General features: G+C 34.6%; 1 protein-coding gene and 1 pseudogene across 1 annotated transcript in view; both read left to right on the forward strand.

The window, feature by feature from the left end:
* The window catches only part of PKHD1L1 (PKHD1 like 1), a 166,633-nt gene that overhangs the window by 41,188 nt on the left and 102,099 nt on the right, over nt 1-23,346 (forward strand). Inside the window, exons 18-25 of the mRNA XM_005563935.5 lie at nt 1,305-1,462; nt 2,941-3,054; nt 5,333-5,482; nt 6,480-6,604; nt 12,285-12,448; nt 13,695-13,867; nt 18,317-18,464; nt 20,211-20,365. Of these exons, the coding sequence (XP_005563992.3) occupies nt 1,305-1,462; nt 2,941-3,054; nt 5,333-5,482; nt 6,480-6,604; nt 12,285-12,448; nt 13,695-13,867; nt 18,317-18,464; nt 20,211-20,365 (1,187 nt within the window). The remainder of the gene's footprint in view (nt 1-1,304; nt 1,463-2,940; nt 3,055-5,332; nt 5,483-6,479; nt 6,605-12,284; nt 12,449-13,694; nt 13,868-18,316; nt 18,465-20,210; nt 20,366-23,346) is intronic.
* LOC102130412 (synaptojanin-2-binding protein pseudogene) lies at nt 22,275-23,330 on the forward strand (annotated as a pseudogene).

Genomic DNA, 23,346 nt, shown 5'->3' on the forward strand with positions numbered 1-23,346 from the left:
GGAGACACTCATCTGATCAAATCTTGCCTACTGAAAGGATTTTGTGGTCAAATTCACATGGGAGACACTGTATACCATGGGTCTTCCTTCAAGACTGGCAGAGCTCGTTGGAATATTAAAATCCCTGAGGAGTCCTGCAGTATTAAAAAAAAAAAAAAAGGAAAAAGAAAAAAGTCAATTCACCTGTGTTTAATGCAAACTTATTTTTTCTCTCCATCTTTTTTTTCAAGTAGTAGCTATTAACTTCCTGTTGCTGTTTTACACAGAACACTTTTGGAAATATTGACATAGACATTCTGCCTTCAAGTCAGACTTCACAACTAACTTGGCTATTTGGTATATTTAGCCCAGAAAGTGGGTCCCCGAATGTGCGTTTATGTATGTGTGTGTGTTTACTTTTCTTTGGGTAATCATTATTTTTCAATTCATGTAAGTAAAATGTTACTTCAATATTTGTGTCTCATTTTATGAAATTGTTTAGTTTATTTGATTGTTGAGTGGAGGATAAAGAATTTGATTTTACATGAATTTAAGTTTTAAAAAGTGTACGAAAGTTAGATTGTCAAAATACTTACGAATAAACATATGAATATCCTTTCTGATGTATTTTTATATATCAGAGAGAAATTTTAAGACTTCAGCAGACACCTTAAGAAATATGTTACCCAAATCCTAACTGGGAAGATTTTAAGACTTTCCCCAACAAAAAGGGTCAAAAAGATCAGTGAGATTCCACTGGTAGAGCATCCTTTCAAAGAACAGAGACATTTGAGGACAGGCCTTATTCCTCTTGAAGTGGCAAAGTCAATGATTATCATACTAAGTGGCATGGTATGAACAAACCTCACAGGTCAGAGATTGTTTCCTGGAATTCATCTTCGTGCCCTATTCATGTCTAAAGAAAACAGCAGTATTTCAGCTGAGCACTTGCACTAAAATAATGGTACTAGCACAAAACTAAAAGAATTTTTGGAATATCCTACTGCCCATTGATCTTTATCTCACGGTTCTAATACATCAGTCTGTTTATCTTACAATACTTCCTTTTGCATAGAAACAGTGCCTTAAATATATAGCACTTTGTCTGTTTTGCCATTTATGCTATGGATAAATCTGCTCAAATTTAAGGATCTACATCGTCCCCATTCTTCCTTCTTTTGTGATAATGGAGCACCAAATGAAACCAATTTGGCTACATTTGAGTGTCTATTTTATATATATATATATATATGTGTGTGTGTAGTTTTATATATAGGCATTTTATTAGTTAACTTCTACAAATTCTGTTTGGCACTTAATTTCAGGAGATTTTGATCTGCTTGGTTATGAAGTAGTTGAAGGGAATAACGTCACACTGGATATTACAGAACAAACCAAAGGAAAACCCAACTTGGAGACATTTACCCTGAATTGGGATGGGATCGCTTCTAAGCCACTCACTCCATGGTCATCAGAGGCTGAAGTATGCTGTAGGAATGTTTCTACCACGCATTTTCCCTGCACCCTCTCACATCATTCATGGGCCATTTGTAGACAAATGAGAAAGAGATATTACTTGAAAAAAATCACTGCAAATTATTTATCCCCTGATCGACTCACCATAATTTATATACTGTGAACACTTTTATCTGAAAGGAGACTAAGAGTCAACCTAGTGCAGCCACCCCTTTTTCCAGACAAGGCATATATCAAAGGTTCCAAACCCTTGCCCTGCCTATGTGTAGAAGCTCTGAGTCCCTCTAACCACACGGGTATTTTTCTTCACTCAAAACCCCATTTGTTATCCTGCAAAATCAGAAATTCCTTGAGAGATGTAGTGCAATAAAAGCTTAGCTATAAAGTGTTGGTTAAATATCCTATTATTTTATTAAACAGAACACCATTTAAATGTCAACCTTTTATAAAGAACACTTTAAGGAGCAGTAATACATTCTTCTATTTGGCGTGATAGGTTGGAGCCTATCCATAGTGAGGAGAGAAGGGAGGAAATATTCCAAAGACAAGAGAAGGAAAGGAGAGTTCTTAGGTCTGTGCCAACAGGGTCTAATGTACCTCTATAGGGGGCAGCGGTTCAAAAAGAAAGAATGCTTGTGAGTTACAACATTTTGACAACTTATCTGGACAATGAATTTAAGTTAACATTTGTTTGCAGATTAAAGAGTATCTATTGTCTCAAGCCCTTAATTCTAAGTGACAATTATTTCTGTGCTTTGCTGGAGAAATTGATATGGAAATTATAGGAGACTTGTGAATATGTGCTAATTTCTGCATAATCTTCAATAATTTTTTTTTGAATAATTATAAATACAAGCTTACAGCATATGCATCTAATCTTTTTTGAGACGGAATCTTGCTTTGTCACCAGGCTGGAATGCAGTGGTGTGATCTCCACTCACTGCAACCCTCCACCTCCCAGGTTCAAGTGATTCTCCTGCCTCAGCCTCCTGAGTAGCTGGGACTACAGGTGTGCACCACCATGCCCAGCTAATTTTTGTATTTTTAAAAGAGACAGGGTTCCACCATGTTGGCCAGAATCTATTGGAGTGTATCTTTTTTTTTTTTCCAGTTACTTTTGAGTTAGTTGGAAAAATTATTTATTTGGAATCTATCTAATTGGGTACTAATTAATTTAGGTTTGCTTCATTGCTCTCTTTAAAAAGCTACTAAACAAATATGTCTGCCTTATGTAATAACTAAGTATGGCTAATATTAGCCAATTCTATGTAACTATTGTTATTCTAGAATAAAAGTTTTGAAAACTCATTGGCCACTAAAATTATCACACTTAAAATTATTTAGAAAGTTAACTCATAATCATGACTAAAGTATGGGAATTATGAAAATGTTCTATTAGAACTAATTAGTAGAATCAGGAGTAGGATTACTAGTGTTCTAACTTTTCATGAAAAGAAGTTACTAATGTTTATATTGTTAATTTAGTTTCAGGGAGCAGTGGAAGAAATGGTTAGCAGTAAGTGTCCACCACAAATTGCAAATTTTGAAGAAGGATTTGTTGTGAAATACTTCAGAGACTATGAAACTGATTTTAATCTGGTATGAAATATTTAATAAACTGTGAAACCAAATGATAATTTATATAATGGTTTGAAATTTTATAATTTCTTTTTTGAAGTAGCATTAATAACTTAGTCATTCACAATCAAATTGCAAAAATGACTTTGTTATACATTTATTGTAAGGGCTGTTGGTAGGTGCTATTGGTAGTGCCTTCTATGATTCGTTTGTCAAAAAATTTTTACTACTCATGAATTTTCTTACTAGAAAGTAGGAAAGCTGAGCAAAGGTAAGATTTGTAGTGTTTTTGTTTATTTTGTGTATTAGGCCATTGTTGCATTGCTATAAAGAAATACCTAAGACTGGGTAATTTAGAAAGAAAAGAGGTTTAATTGGCTCACAGTTCTGTAGGCTGTATAGGAAGCATAATGCTGGCATCTGCTCAGCTTCTTGGAAGGCCTTGGGAAACTCTCAATCATGGTGAAGGTAAAGGGGGAACAGGCACGTGAATTGGCTTGGTCAAAGGCAAGAGAAGAGAGTGGGGCGGTGCCACACACTTTTAAACAACCAGACCTTGTGAGAACTCACTCACTGTCACGAGAACAGCACAGATGGGATGGTGCTAAGCCATTCATGAGAAATCCACACCCATGATCAAGTCAACTACAAACAGGCCCCACCTCAAGCTTTGGGGATTACACTTCAACATGCAATTTGGTGGGGACACAGATCCAAATCATGTCATTTTGCTTGTGTTTTCTTTTTCTTTTCTGTCTTTTTTTTTTTTTTTTTTTGATATTGAGTCTCACTCTATCACCAGGTTGGAGTGTGTTGGTGCAATCTCGGCTCACTGCAACCTCCGCCTCCTGAGTTCAAGCAGTTCTCCTGCCTCAGTCTCCCAAGTAGCTGGGACTATAAGCACCTGCCACCACGCCTGGTTAATTTTTGTATTTTTAGTAGAGATGGGGTTTCACCATGTTGGCCAGGATGGTCTTGACCTCTTGACCTCATGATCCAGCCGCCTCGGCCTCCCAAAGTGCTGGGATTACAGGCATGAGCCACCGCGCCCAGACTTGGTTTGTGTTTTCTTAACATGGATGCACAGTATATCCTTTCTCCTCATTGACTTCAGAGATTATAATATATGGTGGGGCATTATATGTTTTTATGTATTATGTAGTTTTATATAATTGCTTTTCTTGCTTTTTGACATAACACTCTGGTTAATTAGTACACTGCCCAGTCATTATTTCCTTCTTAATGAGATATTTTCTTTAATATAGAGTAAAGGAAGAAAATTGAATATGTGCTTTCTAATTCTCATTTTCAAGTCTTCAGGAAGTCAGCTATTTGCTATTTCCAAGTGAAAACTGTAAGAATAAAAAATGTATACTCTAGTTATTTAATTCAGATCAATACCCTGGATACAAATATAAATGCTTAAAAATATCTCTCATGATACTTTTCATGAGCAGATTAGTGAGAAAAAATCTTTCCATTTAATAGATGACCTTTTCAGCTTCGTTTAATAAACATATGTGTATTTATGTTCTATTTTGAATGTAGTACTAGCAGCCATGAGGATGGCACCTGTAATTTACCTTTTACTCCTTTCCTACTTCATCTCTCATCATTACCCTCACGTGCATTTCCATGCTGCACCTAACCTTAACAGTTTGCGTTCCCAGCACCATGCTCTCTCACACCTCTGCTTTTTTGTACAATTTTGGCCTATCTCTGAAGCCCCTATTTTCTTTTTACCATTTGCACAGTGCCTTTGACACCTTTTTTTCCATTCCAACAACTGCTATTTATCTTTAAAGACTTAACTCATTGTCACTTCCCCTGAGTCATCTTTCTTGATGCTTTTATGTGAGTTAGATGCCTCCCTTGAGCCTCAGTTTGATCATCATTGGCTTCTTTGTCTTAGACGGATGGTCTCTATTTACAGGGATGGGGTTCTTCACCACTTGAATCCTAAAGATTAAACAGCAAACACACAAACAAGCAGAAACCTGACACACAGTAAACACTGCATAAACACTCATGGAAAGAATGAATAAATACCCGTAAAGAGCTCATAATGTAAGGAAAAAAGTCAAACTTGGGAACTAGTCAAATACTGGTATAAGGGATTATATAATTATGGATCCAAATGAGAACTTTAGATTTCAGACAAGGAAGAAAACATCTCAAGTTAAAGTAATCGGGGAAACAATGGTATCTGGGTTAAACCTTGAATGGTTTGGGTGCATACATTGGGGGAAAACCAGAACAATAAATCATGTTTTCATTTGAAATATTATTGTTTCGGTAGGAACATATTAACAGAGGGCAGAAGACAGCTGAAACTGATGCTTACTGTGGTCGTTATTCCCTGAAAAACCCAGCTGTCCTTTTTGACTCAGCAGATGTTAAACCAAACAGACGACCATATGGGGACATTTTATTGTTTCCTTATAATCAGGTAAGCTCAACAAAATGATATGCTAATTGAATCTGGAACATACCTTGGTAATAAAATCTCATGAAATTTTAGGACAAAAATGCTTGCCATATGAATAGTATGTCATATTGTAACAGGCACTGTCGTGTAAATTCTGGGTGCTTGTGGTTTCTTCTGAGGATTTTCAAAATAATAAATGTATACTATATATATATGTATATAGCACCACATATCATGTATTATATTTCTCTTTTAATTCAGAAAAAATTATTTGCACACAAGTTTAAATACCAAAATAATTAAAAATGTATAAGCTTCTTCATTTTTCTTCATTAATTAAGAAGAAAGAAAAATGGCTAGCCATCGTAGGGTGATCTTGGGTATCCAGTCAGAGAGAAGTGAAACCAAATTAGGAGCACAGGAGATGGCAGTTTTAGTGAGGGCATTTGACACTGTTAATCATAGATTCACCCTTTCTCTTATTTTAAAATTCTCAAATTGTGGCATCTATCCTAAAATTCAAAGTTCTTAACATATTTGGCATGCTTAAGGACTTGGGGACCATTAAAATTGGTATTTAATTACTATTTTACAGTGACACTGATCTCTATCTCTAAATGTTCAACGATATTTACATCCCATTTAATTTGCCTGGATGTTTACCTCTCTTCTTTCCTATATGCATTGGACTTTTAAATTTGCTGAGTAGCTTAGAGTTAGTACATAACTCATCTCCACAGAGAGTGAATTGTTTGCAGTTTTAAAGGACACTATACCTAAAAATAATAGATAATTATTATTAATTGTAAGGTCACCTCAACATCACTTTGTCTATAAAATCTTTTCCAATTCTTCCGCAGCTAACTGGCTGAAATTAATCATTTCTTTCTCTGTGTTCTGGCACATTTTATGTAGAAAATGCCCAATAAATATTTATTGACTTTGAATTTATTTGAATTGTTACAAAACAATGTAATGGTAACATATTGTTACCAATGATTTTCATATTTTTATGTAGTTATGTTTAGCATACAAAGGATTCCTGGCAAATTATATTGGTCTAAAATTCCAGTACCAAGACAATAGCAAGATTACTAGAAACACCGATATACAATTTACATACGACTTTGCTCATGGAAACAAGTAAGTTACGCTATGACTTTGAAAATTAAGTTATACCATGGTATATACACTACAAAGATAAGACAAATCCATTTCTTGGGGTTTTACGTTTTTGTTTTGGTCTGTTTGGGGAGATGATGGCAAATCACACACACAATGGATGTAACTGCAGTTTTCCTGTTCTACACATGAACATCCAACAGAAATAGTCGTGTTTTAAAGAAATCTATAGATTATGAAAATAACAACTGGTCATGTTATAATCACCCATAACCATAAAAAGACAAAACAATGGTAAACTTTAGAATTTAAATTATATATTACTAAATCTAACAATGTCCCTAGTTGTTGCTGGAAGGTAGAGACAGACTTATCACAATATAGTCGTTACAGTTTGATCACTGAAAAAAAAGGGAATAGAGATATTTTGAAATAATGCTTGCTATACCAAAAATTAGACACATAGAAATGCAAATAGAGAAACATAAAGGAAGAAACAAAATGAACCTAGAGAAAGCTATTTAATGACTACAGCTGTCATGCCCTTAAACACAATTTAGTTCTATATAATTATTTTTGGGGTTTTATTAATTTTTATATCTTCTGAAATTTATGTCAGTTGTGACTGCATTTTCATACATGGTACATGTAAAAATTTCATTTACAATAGAAGTAATAATGAAGACATATACAGAAACACACATCTTTCTATTTTATAAAGTACTCCCCATAAATTGTTGTTGTTTATTAAAGTATAATGTACATAAAGTAAAATTCACTCTTTTTAAGTGCACAATTTAGTGAGTTTTAACACGTGTATATGGCCATGTAACCATTACTCCACTGAAGACATAGAACATTTCCTCTCTACAATTTTTGAAGTTTATTTTCATATAAAATTTATCTCATAAAAATAACCATAATAGGATCTCCATATCTTGAAAAGATTTCTTTTTTTATTTGCTTTTTTTCTGTTATAGCTACATCACAATCTTTATTTTATATGGGTCTATATAGAGTTTATATGATATTTTAATACATGTCATGTAAGTTTCCATCATTTTATAAGATATGGAGAACATTATTCTATTATAATAAGATACGAAGAGCACTATTTTTCTTCCCATCATAGAATAGAACTCTGTAACTCAGAACTGCCATGTGTGGAACAAGTGTGAGGGAGAACCAGCGTCTCCTCATGACACCCAGACAGAGGGAGTGAGAAAATCATCCAAAGTTGGAAATAGAACCAAATGTTTACCATAAATAAGACAAAGACAATAAATAAAAACAGGCAAGATGTTAATGGAGAGTGGAGTAGTTAGATGGGAAGAAACAGCAGTCTTGATGGGGGAATGTTTCTTGATGCAAAAGCTGCTCCTCAAATCTGCAATTTCAATTGTCCTGTTTTCTACATAATCCTAACACTATTTTTTTTTTGAGGCAGGGTCTGGTTCTGTCACCCTGGCTGGAGTACTGTGGGACCATCACAAATCATTGCAGCCTTCATCTTCTGGGTTCAAGTGATCCTCCCACACCAGCCTCCCTCTCAAGTAGCTGGGACTATAGGTGTGCACCACCACACCCAGCTACTTTTTTGTTTTGGTAGAGAGTGGATCTTGCCATGTTGCCACAGCTGGTCTTGAACTCCTAGGCTCAAGCAATCTTCCTGCCTAGGCCTCCCAAAGTGCTGGGATTACAGGCATGAGACACCATGCCTGGCCCCCAACACTATTTTCAAAATGCGTCAGCCAGTTCCCAATTCATAACTTTAGAAATTCATATACTCTAAAAATTGCTGACATATGTTGGACTGGAAGGGAAACCTTGTTTGTTAAAGGTTTTAAAAACTATATCTTAGAGGATAAGATGTGTAAAGTGGGAGACAGCCAGGGCGAAGACCTGGAGGTGCTCCAGCAAAGCTAGGTCCCCAGACTCTATCAGGAGGAAATCAGTTGTGTTCACTGGGACAGTGGCAGAAAGGTGGCAAAAGATGGGACCAGGCAGGTGGGTGGGAGCATATCAGAGTTATCCTTCCTGTGGAACTGGAATGACCTTATGTTAAAAAAAAAAAAGGAGGGGGCTGGGCAACATGGCAAAACCCCATCTCTACAAAAAATACAAAAATTAGCTGTACGTGGTGGTGCACACCTGTGGTCCCAGGTACTCAGGAGGCTGCAGTGGAGGATTGCTTGAGTCTGGGAGATCCAGGCTTCAGTGAGCCAAGATTGTGCCACTGCCCTCCAGCCTGGGTGACAGAATGAGACCTTGTCTTGAAAAAAAAAGAAAAAATGTGTGTGTGTGTGTGTGTGTGTGTGTGTGTGTGTGTGTGTGTGTGTGTAGGAAGTCATAGTCTTTCGTTTTTAATATAAAACATCAGCATCATATTTGAAGTATGTATCTCTGGCATCATATCCTGAGCATATGGACCTAATTCCCTTCAGATACTCTGGTCAATCAATGGATAAAGTGATGGCATCTGTAGACCAAGCTTAACTACAGGTGTCGGTATCTCTTTAGTCATGAGGTAGGAATCTATAGTCCAACAGGTGTTTGTCAGAGGGAAAAACTTTAATAAGAGAATTAAGCTTTTCAAAGAATTCTTCAGGAAACACAAAAGCCCTGCTTCATATATTCCTTAGGTTCTTGAAATAAGCATTAATAAGATAATGATTGATGTCTTATCCCGAGTATAATATCTACACATGTTTCCATAGAATGTAAAGAAAGAAAAATTCTTGTTTACACAAAGTTCATTAGATACTGAAGTTTGGTAGAACTTGAAGTGGACTTCAAAGAAGAGAGAGAGAATAATGCCTTAAATCTATACACGCTATGCATGATGTTTGCACAGAACCATATGATTTTAATAATAATTAACAATATTAATTTTAACAATATTAATTCTTCCAATCCATGAACACTGGATATATTTTCATTGATCTGTGTTGAGAGAGATACATTAGTATTGAAAACAAATATATGCCTTTGAGGCCATTACATAGTTCAATCCGATGTATAAAATTGGACTGAAGCTAGCTCCTGGAATGAATGAAATGAGTTGGGAGAATTCTGCCCTTCCACAGAGGAATTATTGACTCAGAAGAGGGCATCCTTTGTTGGCAGTAACATAGGCAGATGCAATGCCAGGAGTTGAGCCAGCCCTGCCTCTGTTAGGTGGCAAGGAGCGTGAAAAGTCCATAAACAGAATGATTATATACCACTGTTTCATGCCCAATTTGCTATAGTCCATCTTTATGAAGCAGAAATCCTTCTCAAAGGGACATCTGAAGGTATATTTTGCTACAATGGGAAGGAGTGTTTGAATTGAACAGTGAAATCGCAATTTTACTTTTGATGCCCATTGCCCTTATGCTATGCACTCCTCCACTGCCTCAGGATTTTGGAACATTTTATGAATCCTTGTTCTTCTGTATCAATCAAGTCATCACTTACCATATCATTAAATAGGTCTCTCCTTTTAGCTTATAATTTGGGACAGCTGAGGGGAGGTGGGGATGGTTAATAGGTACAAAAAAATAGCTAGAAAGAACGAATAAGACCTAGTATTTGATAGCACAACAGGGTGACTAAAGTCAATAATAATATAATAGTACATTTAAAAACAACTAGAAGTATAATTTGATTGTTTATGACACAAAGGATAAAGGTTCGAGGGGATAGATACCCCATTTTACATGATGTGATTATTATGCATTGTATGGCTGTATCAGACCATCTCATGTACCCCACAAATATATACACCTACTATGTATCCACAAAAAATAAGATTTTTTTTAAATTAAAAAACTGATCTGCTAGGCAGTAATTTCAAGATGCATTACATTTGATGGAGTTCATGGATTTTCTTTACCCTAAATGTTACAAGACCTTTAAACAAGAATATCATGATAGTTAAAAATAACCGGATTCCCTTGATCAAACTATTACCAGTTGAGACAAAATAAATTTATCTGCTTCTAACAGGTCTTTCTTTCTTTCTTTCTTTCTTTCTTTCTTTCTTTCTTTCTTTCTTTCTTTCTTTCTTTCTTTCTTTCTTTCTTTCTTTCTTTCTTTCTTTCTTTCTTCTTTCTTTCTTTCTTTCTTTCTTTCTTTCTTTCTTTCTTTCTTTCTTTCTTTCTTTCTTTCTTTCTTTCTTTCTTTCTTTCTTTCTTTCTTTTGTTTTTGAAACAGAGTCTTACTCTGTTGCCAAGGTTGGAGTGCAGTGGTGTGATCTTGGCTCACTGCAACCTCCACCTTCCAGGTTCAAGCAATTCTCCTGCCTCAACCTCCTGAGTAGCTGGGATTACAGGCGTGTGCCACCACACCCAGCTAATTTTTTGTATTTTTAGTTAGAGACAGGGTTTCACCATGTTGGTCTCGAACTCCTGACCTCATGATCCACCCAGCTTGGCCTCCCAAAGGGCTAGGATTACAGGCGTGAGCCACTACCCCCAGCCTCTAACAAATATTTCTAGATCTGCTTTAATATAGGTCAGACAGTCCACCTGGATCAAGTAGATGTATTAGTATTTGTTGTTTTCAGTACACTGTTGGTGTTAAAAGTGCCATTTCCCACCTCCCAAAATTGTTCTACAACCTTCCAAAAAGTGATTTGTTGTAAATCAAGTTTTAAAATCTAAAAAGAGTCTGCCTTTCTCTTCAAAAAAATGGAATTATCTAATCACAAAAGCACAGTGTGCAGTTCAGTTTTGATATCATTTGCAGTCTCCTTTTCCCTTATAAAAGGTCCTGTTCAGTATGCCAGATTTTCTAAGTTGTGGTTTTAAAAATTTTAGAGTTGTATAGTTAGTTGTACAATTCTACTTTGAGACCCTAAATACTTTTTTAATTTAAAGAGCACTTTAACTTAATGTCATCTGCATACAACTTTCTAAAACTGATATGTGTAGTCTAATCTTTGATGAGCTAGAGGTGGATCCCATGATGAGTTTATGAACCCTGAAGAAAATGGGACTATAAGGTGCCCAAACAAACTAGTCAGTAACAACTACAGTGGTAGCTGATGAAAGATTATTGTTAAACTATATTTAATTATTTGAATGGAAATATTTATATCCGTGTTACAGACTCTTATAGCTTTAATGCTTAACTGTAATTTATGAGATTCCAATGCAGTTAGGATTTAATGAACAATCTGAATCTGAGTTTTACATTTAAAAGATACTGTGCAACCATTTATATCTACAAATAACACCCGTCTAGCACTTAGAACAATGAACAGTGCTACTCCAGGGAACTTTCCTGGAAGTGTTATCAAGTTCCAGTTTTGCTTCTTAGCAGTGGACTGAACTTACTGTTCTATGCCTGGTATTGTTCACTAAAATTGTTGACTCCATTCTTGTGTCTTGTTTTGTCAATGTGCTCTACACCAATGCCTGTGCTTCTTAGTTTCCTTACTTGTTGTTACACAATGTTATTTTACATCCTATGGCTACTGACAAGGCTACAAATAAAAGAAAGCCTATATTTGTATACAATGCTCAATCTTTTACTGCCACTGTAAGTTTCTGCCTGCTGTGCCTTGTTATGGCTGCTTGTCTGCGCTAATAAAGCTCCCTTGATGGTCTTCTTGTGGGAAAAAAGATATTTTACTCTATAAAATTTTAATGCTTTTTAAAGTATATTTGCTTAAACATTACCGCTGATCTATACAACAAATTAATCAACCATATTTCAGCTGGACTTACACTTGCATAGACATTCTGGATCTCATAAGAACAAAGTACACTGGGACAAATGTTTCTCTTCAAAGGATTAGTTTACAGAAAGCATCAGAATCACAATCCTTCTATGTGGATGTAGTGTACATTGGACAAACAGCTACAATCTCAACATTGGATGGTATGTTGTATCATTTTATCTCTACCGTAATCTAAATATAGTAAAATCTTACCAAGGAAATTAATTTTATATTCTGTAGTATGGATAGAAACATTAATCCCTAAATATTAATGAGTCATTCTTTTATCTCAATAATATTATGATTTTATTTTGTAATGAATAGTGCAAGGTGGTTATTCCAAGGATAAACGAATCCTTAATGAAAACTTTCTCACAATAGCAAGAATTTGCTTTCTAGTCCAGGATTTTGTTTATGGATAAATATACTATGTCAAACATTTTCATTTTGCTTTGTTTTATTTTTGAGAAACCAACTACCACGAGAGAGATCTATTCCCAAAATGCAACTATTGAGATTGACATCTGTCTACTAAGATTGACTTGAAACTTTCCACAGACTTAAGAGTGATAATTAATAATACTACAAATGAAACCTTCATTTCAATGGTGTTAGCATTGTGTTTCTAGTCATGTTAATAGACATGACATTTGTTAGATGCAATAATAATAAAAATTAAACTCTACCATCTTTTAAAAAATTAACCTAACTCCAGTCACCTTAAAAGTGACTTTCCCATTTTTGAGAGGAACATTAGAATCCTTTTTTTGGAATTTCTTTCAAGTGCAAGGCGGTGAGTTAACTGATTTTTTTAAAAAATGTAAATGCTACTACTTTATTGTCACTCCTTTTGAATCTGCTGTCACCAGACCTACATTATGATTGGTAGAAAATGTATAAGACAGATGGATTGTGCTGGGATAAATGTTGTCGTTCATTAAACAATATTCACTTAGCACCTACTATGTGTCAGGTATTGTATCAAGTACTAAAAAACAGCAATGAAGAAGACAGTCCTTGTCCTGCTCTCATGAAGCACACATCCTAGTGAGCACCACCTAGAACAGAACAAAGCTAGCTACCCAAAGAAGGCTGGAGGAAACCCAGGGATTGGTCGCTTTTAAATGTTTGGTTTTTATTTGATAGGGTTCATATGTCAAAAGACATAAACTTTACAATATAAAACTGAAAGTTCAGAAAGCTTCACAAACTACTTGCCTTCAGGTCTTCTTTCTAATATTTGATTTTAAATACTTTATGTCATGACAATGTTGTTATTATTTGATGACTTTATTTTTAGCAACAGAAGCAATACAATTTTATCTCCTCTCTATTAGGTGGACTTTTAAATGGCAAAAACCACAATTACATTTACACCAACCTAATATTTTTATTTATATTCTTTAGAAATGCCCAAGAGAAGACTTCCTGCATTAGCAAATAAAGGAATATTCTTAGAGCACTTTCAGGTGAATCGGACCAAAACAAATGGGCCAACTATGACAATCCAATATTCTGTCACCATGACTTCATACAACTGCAGTTACAATATACCCATGATGGCTCTGAGCTTTGGACAGGTAAGCCTAGAATTTTGCATTACTTTTTATGTAGTGAATTTTATTTTTAATTTTTTTAAATAGCCAACATACAGATGGAATATCTTTTAATAGGAAAAGACAACTAACTATTCTAAGGTTATATGAAGATTTGGAACATGAAGATTGACTTTAAGTATTAAAAAAATTCTTTAAGAAATATGTCAATGGAAAGGAAAACAGGAAAAAATATCCTTAAAAAACAAAGTCAGATTTAAGTAGAGTTTTCTCTGTGGACTTAAAAGAAGAAGTTACGGTCTCTTCCAATAAAGTTCCTTAAACAGATATTATTGAAAGGAAATATTGAGATTCTGCATTATGCTTTTAAATTGTTTTCTGTTATAAACACCATTTATTTTTGCTTGTATGAAAATTTATACAAGGGAAGAAAGAAGTGGTTTTTCATAATTCCAGAAGGACCTGAACAATTTTTTACATTTATAATAAATAATATTAAATATTACAATATGAAAAATTTAAAACTTTAATTTCTATAAAAATATTCAATGAGTTAATATAATTTCCTACCACAAACCAAAAACAAGTATAAGCTCAAGATTAAAGATTAAATAATCATTAACCATTGTAATTGGATTACAGCCTCGCAGAAAACTTTTTGCAAAGTAAACAATTTTATGATTAAAATCACTGAAAAATTATAAAAACTCCAAAACAGTTGCCTTTATCCCATCCTGGACCAATGATTTACTCTTAATATCTTCAAGATTAGCATCTAAGCTTTCCAGTGCTTTACTCTTAGCTCTATTAGAAAATATAATAACTAATTTAGGGCTTTGTAGTCTCAAAGCATCTGTGTCAAAATTCTCCCATTTTTCAAGATTTCTCAGTAAACTAATTGGTAATTGTAACCTCTATCTTTAAGTATTTATCAAAGGTTACATTGAAGAATAAGGGACTTAGATTTTTGTGGCCTTTTAAGAAAATTCAAGTGACAGGTACATATAATAATATGTACATATGTTAAATGTATAGATCAATAAATTGTTTTAAGAACTTTAACTTTGACATACTTGTAGATTCACATGCACTTGTAAGAATTAACATAGAACTATTTTTAATATCCTTTACCAATTTTACCCCAATGATAACTTTTTGTATAATATAGCACAATATCATAACCAGGAAATTGACTGATAAAATCCACTGACCTTATTCAGATTTTTCCAGGATTGTGTGTGTGTGTGTGTGTGTGTGTGTGTGTTTGTGTAGTTCTTATACAATTTTATCACAGGTATAGATTCATCTGACCACCACCAGAACAGTTCTATTATGAGCATCTCTTGTGCTACCTTTTTGTAGCCATGCTGTCTCAGCCACCTCCCTCATTCCCTTCCTCCTGCACTCACTCATATATGGCAACTACAAATTCATTCTCTCAATAATTTTGTCATTTCAAGAATGCTACAAAAATGAAATCAGATGTCATATAATCATACAAATATATAGCTTTTGGATACTGGCTTTTTTTTACTCAGCATAATTCCCTTGAGATCATTCAAATTGTGTTTATTAATTTATTCATTTTGATTGCTGAGTGTATTTACTGTTATGGATGTACCAGTTTGTTTACTCACCCGTTGAAGGCCATTTGAGTTGTTTCTTGGTTTTGGCTATTATGAATTAAACTGCCATGAATATTCATCTATAGGCTTTTGTGAGACATAAGTTTCCATTTTTTTCTGGGTTAAATTCCCAACAGTGCAATTATAGGGTTGTATGATAAGAATGTGCATACCATACTTTTTTATGAAGTGGTTGTACCATTTTAGATTCCCACCAGCAGTGTATGATCCAGTTTCTGCAGAATCTTGCCAGTGTTTGGTGATGTCACTATTTTTAATTTTAGGCATTCTGGTAGGGTGTGTAGTGATGGCTCATTTTCATTTTAATTAATATTCCCTAATGACTAATGATGTTGAACATCTTTTTATGAACTTATTTGCCACCTACATATCTTCTACTGTGAAATGTCTAGGTGTAATTCTTTTGTCAGATATGTGGTTTGCAAATATTTTCTCCCAGACTGTACCTCACCTTTTCATCTTCTTCATAAGGTCTTTGACAGAACAAAGTTTGAAAAGTTTTATGAGGCCAAATTTCTCATTTGTTTTTTCTTTTTTGAATGGTACTTTTGGTTTCAAGTCTAAGAACTTACTTAGCTCTAGGTCCTGAGGATTTTTCTATTTTTGTCTAAAAATTCTACAGGTTTACATTTTATATTTAAGGGCATGATCCATTTTATGTTAATTTTTATTTATAAGATGTGATTTTTGGTTGAAGTTCATTTGTTTGCCTATGCCTTCAATTGTTTCAGCACCATTTATGGAAAAGGCGATCTTTCTTCCATTTAATTACATTGGAACCTTTGTCAAAAATCACATTTGTGTGGGTGTATTTCCGAGTTTTCTATTCTTTCCATTGGTCTATGTGTCAGTCCTTCCACCAACACCATGCATTCTTGACTATTGTATCTGAATAGTTAGGCTTAACATTGAGTAGTGTGATTCTTCTCACTTTATTTTTCTTGGGCAAAATTGTTTTAGCTATTCTAGGTCCTGTGCCTTCCCATATACATTTTAAAATAAGATTATTTATGTCTACAAAAAAACCTTGCTGGTATTTTGACAATAATTACATTAATTCTATAGACTGTTTTGGAAAGAATTGACACCATTGTGATATCGAGTTTTCCAATCCATGAACACAGTATGTCTCTCCATTTATTTGTCTTCTTTGTGCTTCACTAGCATATTTAGGTCTTCATTTATTGCATTTATCAGCATTTTGCAATTTTCAGTTCAGGTCTAGTACATATTTTGTGAGATTTATATATGTGTTTCATTTTCTTCAAGCAGTTGTAAATGGTCTTGTGTTTTTAAATTTGATTTCCATATGCTCATTATTTGTGTATAGAAATGTAATTGATTTTTGTGTGTTTATCTTGTATCTTATAACCTTGCTGAATTCAACACATTTTTACAAAGTAGATACATTCATGTAATCACACCCAGATCAAGATAATCATTAGCTCCCCAAGTACATTCCTTGAACCTGTCTTCTTTCTTAAACTCACTCCTCATCCCAATAACCACTCTTTTGACATCTACTACCATTAATTATTTTCGATTGTTCTTAAACTTCATATCAATAGAATCATACAGTGTGTACTGCTTTGAATCCAGCTTCTTTCATTTAATTTTGTGAGATTCACATTGCATATACTGTAGTTTCATTCTCTTTGGTTGCTGTACATTTTTCCATAGTATAAGTATACCATAATTTATCCATTCTATTGAACAACTTTTGCATTATTTCCAGCTTGGGACTATTATGAATATAGCTGCTAGGAACATTCTTGCTTATATCTTTTAGCACTAATGTTTATTCATTCTTTGGGCTAGAAGGCTTATCATTTTAAATTTTACAGTAGTAACAGATAACTATAAGGGATCAAAAACAGGGGAATATAATTTTCACTATTAGGGTTACAATCTGTGAATTTCTATAGCATGTGCTGCTTTTGTCAATTGGTGAGCACTGAACATTACACAAGTATTTTTGTTAGCCTGGGTCAGCCACTGTATAGATCATAAACTTTCTTAAATTGTTGGTTAACTTTTCAAGACTCCATGTAGTATTTTTTGAAAAATTGTTTTAGTTTTTTTTTTAACTTAGTATTTTCTCTTTATTTTGTCATAAAATATTATAGTATATCAATGTCTTCTAAATAAATATGTTTATTCTTGGTTATACATATATATCCTTTTAGTCTTCAAGTAATTTGGAAAAGTCTCTTGTTTGGCATATTTTTCTTCCATCCAAATAACTTTGTATGTCCCATTCTTTATTTACTAATATTTCCCAATGATTTCTAAATGCTATTTCCTTTTTTTTATTTAAAAGAGTTATTGTTTATTGACACTTATGTAACAAACTTGCACATTATGCACATGTACCCTAGAACTTAAAGTATAATAATAAATAAATTAAAAAAAAAACACTATCCATGTAGAAAACGGCATGTGGTTAAGTGTTTTAGTTTTTTAATAGCCAAGACCACATCTCATGCTCCTTTGCCTCTCTGCCGTGATTAGCACTGTACCTTGAGCAGAGTGCCTGCTCAATAAATATTTGTTCCTTGAGTGATGGAGGGTGCATTCTGAATTAATGAGGTATTGCTGCAGTTCCAGCTGATTGCTGCAGAGATGACTGAGTTGACTTTGGCCTCATTATTGCAGCTGTATAGGTATGGCCTGTGTTGATTTATGTGACACTCCTTAATGTTCTGAAGAATCCTGAATACATGAGGCTCATTTATGTCATGTCACAGGATTGTACCATGATTAAATAGAAATCATGTAAGCCATTGTTAAGTTTAATCATTTTATCAATATTTATTTTGGAAATTAGATAATCACACATGAGACAGAGAACGAGTTTGTCTACAGAGGAAATAATTGGCCAGGCGAGTCAAAAATTCATATTCAAAGAATTCAAGCTGCATCTCCACCTCTAAGTGGCAGCTTTGACATTCAAGCTTATGGACATATTCTCAAAGGTATATGAAAAAAGTTTAAAATATTGGTGTATACACACACATATATGTATAATGTTATAAAGTGTTAAATGTTGTTTCACTTGAGAATTACTACTTATTGATACGTGCAAATACATTAATTATTTATCTGAGACATAAGTAAATATGTGATATATTAAAGTCACACACGCATATATATTAATATATGCCATATAAGGGTCAATTAATAGCCAATCACAATGTTGTTTCAAATCCTTCTTTTTAATAGATTAGGAAATATTCACCCATCCAAAACTAACATCATTTAGTTTGATTGTTTTCATTTACAAATAATATTTTTAAAAGTCTGCAAAAATTTATAACAATTTTTATAGCCGTTTTTTAAAGGCAGTTGAAATTATCACTTTCATAAGTCAAAACGTTCTCTAATACATGCATTTAAAAAATAAGCATTCATTACTTACTGTGATAGCCACAAACAATAACAATAATATGAAAATATAAAAATTGAGAATTGGAATATGATTTTAAAAGACATCTATAATTTAATTATCTAAGTCTGTACTAATCAGTATGATAGCCATGAGTCATATGTGGCTACTGAGCACTTAAAATGTGACTAGTGTCACATGTCAAAATATAACATTTGAATATAAGAGATTATATGCAATTTATACTATTAAAATATTTTACCTGGTTTTGTTTTCTTTCTAAAATATAGCTACCAGAAAATATACAATTATATATGTGGTTCACATTATTCATCAGCTGGAAAGGGCTAACTAGACAACTATAATAAACATTTTGGCATACTCCTTTTTAGTAGTATTTCTCTTATAATTTACATAATTGAGAGTATGTCAGTAACATGAAGCTAAACTATTCAGGGCAAATGACATTTTTATGTTTTCGTCACTGCTTTATCCATTATACCAGTGACATTCTCAAATGTTTGTTTCTCTTTTACATTCATGACTTACAGGTTATCCGTATTTTCAAAGACATACAAATTAATATTGTTATTAATTTAATCAAAATCGATTTTTATATTAAAAGATCATTTTAACACTCAACATCCTCTGACATTAAAATGATTTTATTTTTAATATCAAAATGAATTGATATGAAAACATCAACTGATATTTGATATTTGTGAATTGATATTAAAAATATTCAATCCAAGGCCAGAGTTTGAGGTACATTACTCATGTAATTTTTAAAAATAATTGTCTATTATTATTTTGAAATGGATAAAATTGTATATATTTTATTTCCAGGAAATATATAAATTCTTGGCATAAGTAGAATGCAAATTTTATTTTTACTATATTGGAAGGGGACATAGAGTCTACAAGTGATAATACATAGTACACATTTCATGTACTTTAAAGATGAAATTGGTTTGTGAATTTATTTTATTTTATTACTATTATTTTTTTGAGATGGAGTCTCACTGTTACCAAGGCTGGAGTGCAGTGGCATGATCCTGGACACTACAACCTCCGCTTCCTGGGTTCAAGGGATTCTCCTGCCTCAGCCTCCCGAGTAGCTGGGATTATAGGCATGCACCACCATGCCCAGTTAATTTTTGTATTTTCAGTAAAGACGAGGTTTTACCATGTTGGCCAGGCTGGTCTCAAACTCCTGACCTCAGGTGACCTGCCCGCCTCGACCTCCCAAATTGCTGAGATTACAGGCGTGAGCCACCACATCTGGCCGATTTGTGAATTGTGACTTCTGCTGTTTGCCACCCCTCTGTGAGTGCAGGCATTCCCGCTGCTGTGTCAGCTGCAGATCTGCAGTTTGTGCTCCAGAGTCTGGAGGGATTGGGAAGAGTCTCAGTTACACGCGAGGGAACCTGTGCTGGCTACGCATGGAACATCAAGTGGAGAAGCACCTGTGGAAAGCAGAATCTTCTACAGGTTCCCTCATTTAGCCTGGCTTCTTTTTTCTTCTATGTGCTGTTTGCTTATTTGGACCCTGTTTTATTCCAAAAAGAACTGGAGGCTATGTATATTATAAAAATGCAAACCATAAACTAAAATTTCTTTAAAAGGAAATTAAGGAGAAGGTTTTTTTCTAAATTAAGTTGACCCAGTGTTATCTTTCATGGAGAATGGCTGTTGGTACTTTACTCCATATCCCATTTAGAAAAAAGTCCAGGAATGTGTGTGTTAGAATCCCCTTGACAGGGGCAGGTGGCGCACAGTCAGGGCCGGTCTTAGAACTAAACCAAACTGAATCCAGATGTATGCTAAGGGGGTCCCAGAGAGAATCAGCCTCGCTATCATTCTACCACGGGAGTTGTATTTTGGGGCCTTGGATACTTCTGTGGTTATAAAGATGATCTTTCCAAGTTCATAAAGGAGTAACGCCTTAGGCTGTCATCTAATTACCTTTCTTTAGTTAGAGGGAGGAAGAGAATGGGGGAAAGGAGTCAGGCCCAGAGTATGTGAAGGAGAGGAGTCTAGGGACTCAGATTGTCAAACACTAAAAAGGTGATGCTTTCAGCCAAGCACAGTGGCTCATGCCTGTAATCCCAGCATTTTGGGAGGCTGAGGCAGGTGGATCACAGGAGTTTGAGATGAGCCTGACCAACATGGTAAAATCCTGTTTCTACTAAAAATACAAAATTAGCTGGATGTGGCAGTACACGCCTGTAATCTCAGCGGCTTGGGAGGCTGAGGCAGGAGAATCGCTTGAACCCGGGAAGCGGAGATTGCAGTGAGCCGAGATTGTGCCACTGCCATTGCACTCCAGCCTGGGCAACAAGAGCAAAACTCAGTCTCAAAAAAAAAAAAAAAAAAAAAAAAATGCTTTCTAGTGATGATGAGAATGCAAGGAAATAGTTTCTTCTATGCAATGTTGGTGAGAACGAAAATAAGGACAACCTTTTGTGAAGATAACTTAGTAGTATCTTAATACAGACCTTGTGATTCATCACTATCACTTATATAACTCTATCCTACTGAAATAATAAGATAAATGTGAAATGATATAGGTGTAAAGGCAGTCACTGAAGCACTATTTGTAAAAGTAAAAACCTAGAAACCTAAATCCCCATCAATAGCAGAAAGATTGTTTAAATGATGTAACTTTCACATTGAACACTATGCAGCCATGTGTAGATCCACATATATTCACCTGGAAAGAAATTCATGACATAAAGTGGAAAAAATGCAGAACTCTACTTATGAAATCATTTGGGGAAGGAGAGGAAGTGGAGAAGATAAGGCAGTGGGGGCAAAAACAACTGTGTAAACATAGAAAACAAGTCTGTATGGTTGTGCAAAATAGTAATAGTTATAAGAATGTGAGGGTTATTTTAGAAAAATCCATGGCTGGGAACTGAGAGTAGAAAATTCCACAATGAAGATAGGTCTAGTGACTGACCACCCTTGGTGTCTCTGCTGGTGTCTGTGCATCTACTCTCTTCCATCTTTTCTGATCAGTCTCTTCTGCTTATTCATTATTTCTGTTCCATATCATTTGGCTCACACATGGCCCAGCATGGAGACTCCTATCTCTTTGCTAGTCCCTGAATACATCAGAAGGTTGCCAAATTTGCAGAGGAATTTTGTGAAGAACAAATTGTATATACTGATTTTACTTGGCTTTATTTTTACCATTGGAAGAACAAATAATTCCAAAACTGGGTGAAAAACCAGGGTAAAGGTAAAAAAAAGATACAAGGAAAAGTTGACTCTCGGATAGAAAGATGACTCAGTTTTTCAATTATTTAACAATAATTTATCAGTTATCATATTCAGAAAAAGCATAGGACATTTTGAGAAAATCAAGTTTAGTAGATTCATTTTCTTTAGATTTATTTTTAATTATAAAAATTCAAGTTAGGAGCTGTAAAACATGAACGGAAGACTGGTTTATTTGGTCGCTGAGGAAGAGATCAGTCTTACCAGAGGACCCTCAGGGCTGGGCTTCAACATCGTAGGTGGGACAGATCAGCAGTATGTCTCCAACGACAGTGGCATCTACGTCAGCCACATCAAAGAAAATGGGGCTGCGGCCCTGGATGGGCGGCTCCAGGAGCGTGATAAGATCCTTTCAATAAATGGCCAAGACCTAAAGAACCTGCTGCACCAGAATGCTGTAAACCTCTTTCGTAATGCAGGTTATGCTGTGTCTCTGAGAGTGCAGCATAGGTTACAGGTGCAGAATGGACCTATAGGACATCGAGGTGAAGGGGACCCAAGTGGTATTCCCATATTTATGGTGCTGATGCCAGTGTTTGCCCTCACCATGGTAGCAGCCTGGGTTTTCATGAGATACTGGCAACAACTTTGAAAAACTTGCTCTCTTTCAGTACTCCCAATGAAGATACATTTCACTCACCCTCCATCCCTGCTATTCTGCCGTGTCTTTCACTCTCTGCATAGCCAGATTTAAAGTGACTGATACCCACCACAAACCTTGCTGTTCAGAATCTCCAATTCTTCGTATTCTAATGGGAAAGTAAAGGTATTGTTTGAAGGAAAACTGAAGAAAAGACTTGCTTAGAACAAATGAGTTATATATTTTACTAGGACTTTTGATAGAAATTCAGCTACAACCCAAAGAGAGAAAGATTGAGTCTTCATGTCACCATAGGCAATATCATTTTTCTTAGCTGGCATGCCATAAAGACCAGCTGTGTGACATTAGAGGTAGAAAGGATTTTTCTTTTTAATGATCTTCCTTGGGAAATTATTGTGGCCTTTATTTAATTTCTAATTACATACCTGGGTGCCTATATGAGACAAAGGAGAGTGAGAAGAGCATTTTTACTTTTTTAAAAAAGCAAATACATATATACACATACATATGTAAATATTATAGTATAATAGTGATACCTATGGAGAATTAAAGGTGAGAAAGCTAAAAAAAAAATTCAAGTTAATTTTAG

Source organism: Macaca fascicularis, chromosome 8 (genome assembly GCF_037993035.2).
Source record: "Macaca fascicularis isolate 582-1 chromosome 8, T2T-MFA8v1.1".
Lineage (NCBI taxonomy): Eukaryota > Metazoa > Chordata > Mammalia > Primates > Cercopithecidae > Macaca > Macaca fascicularis.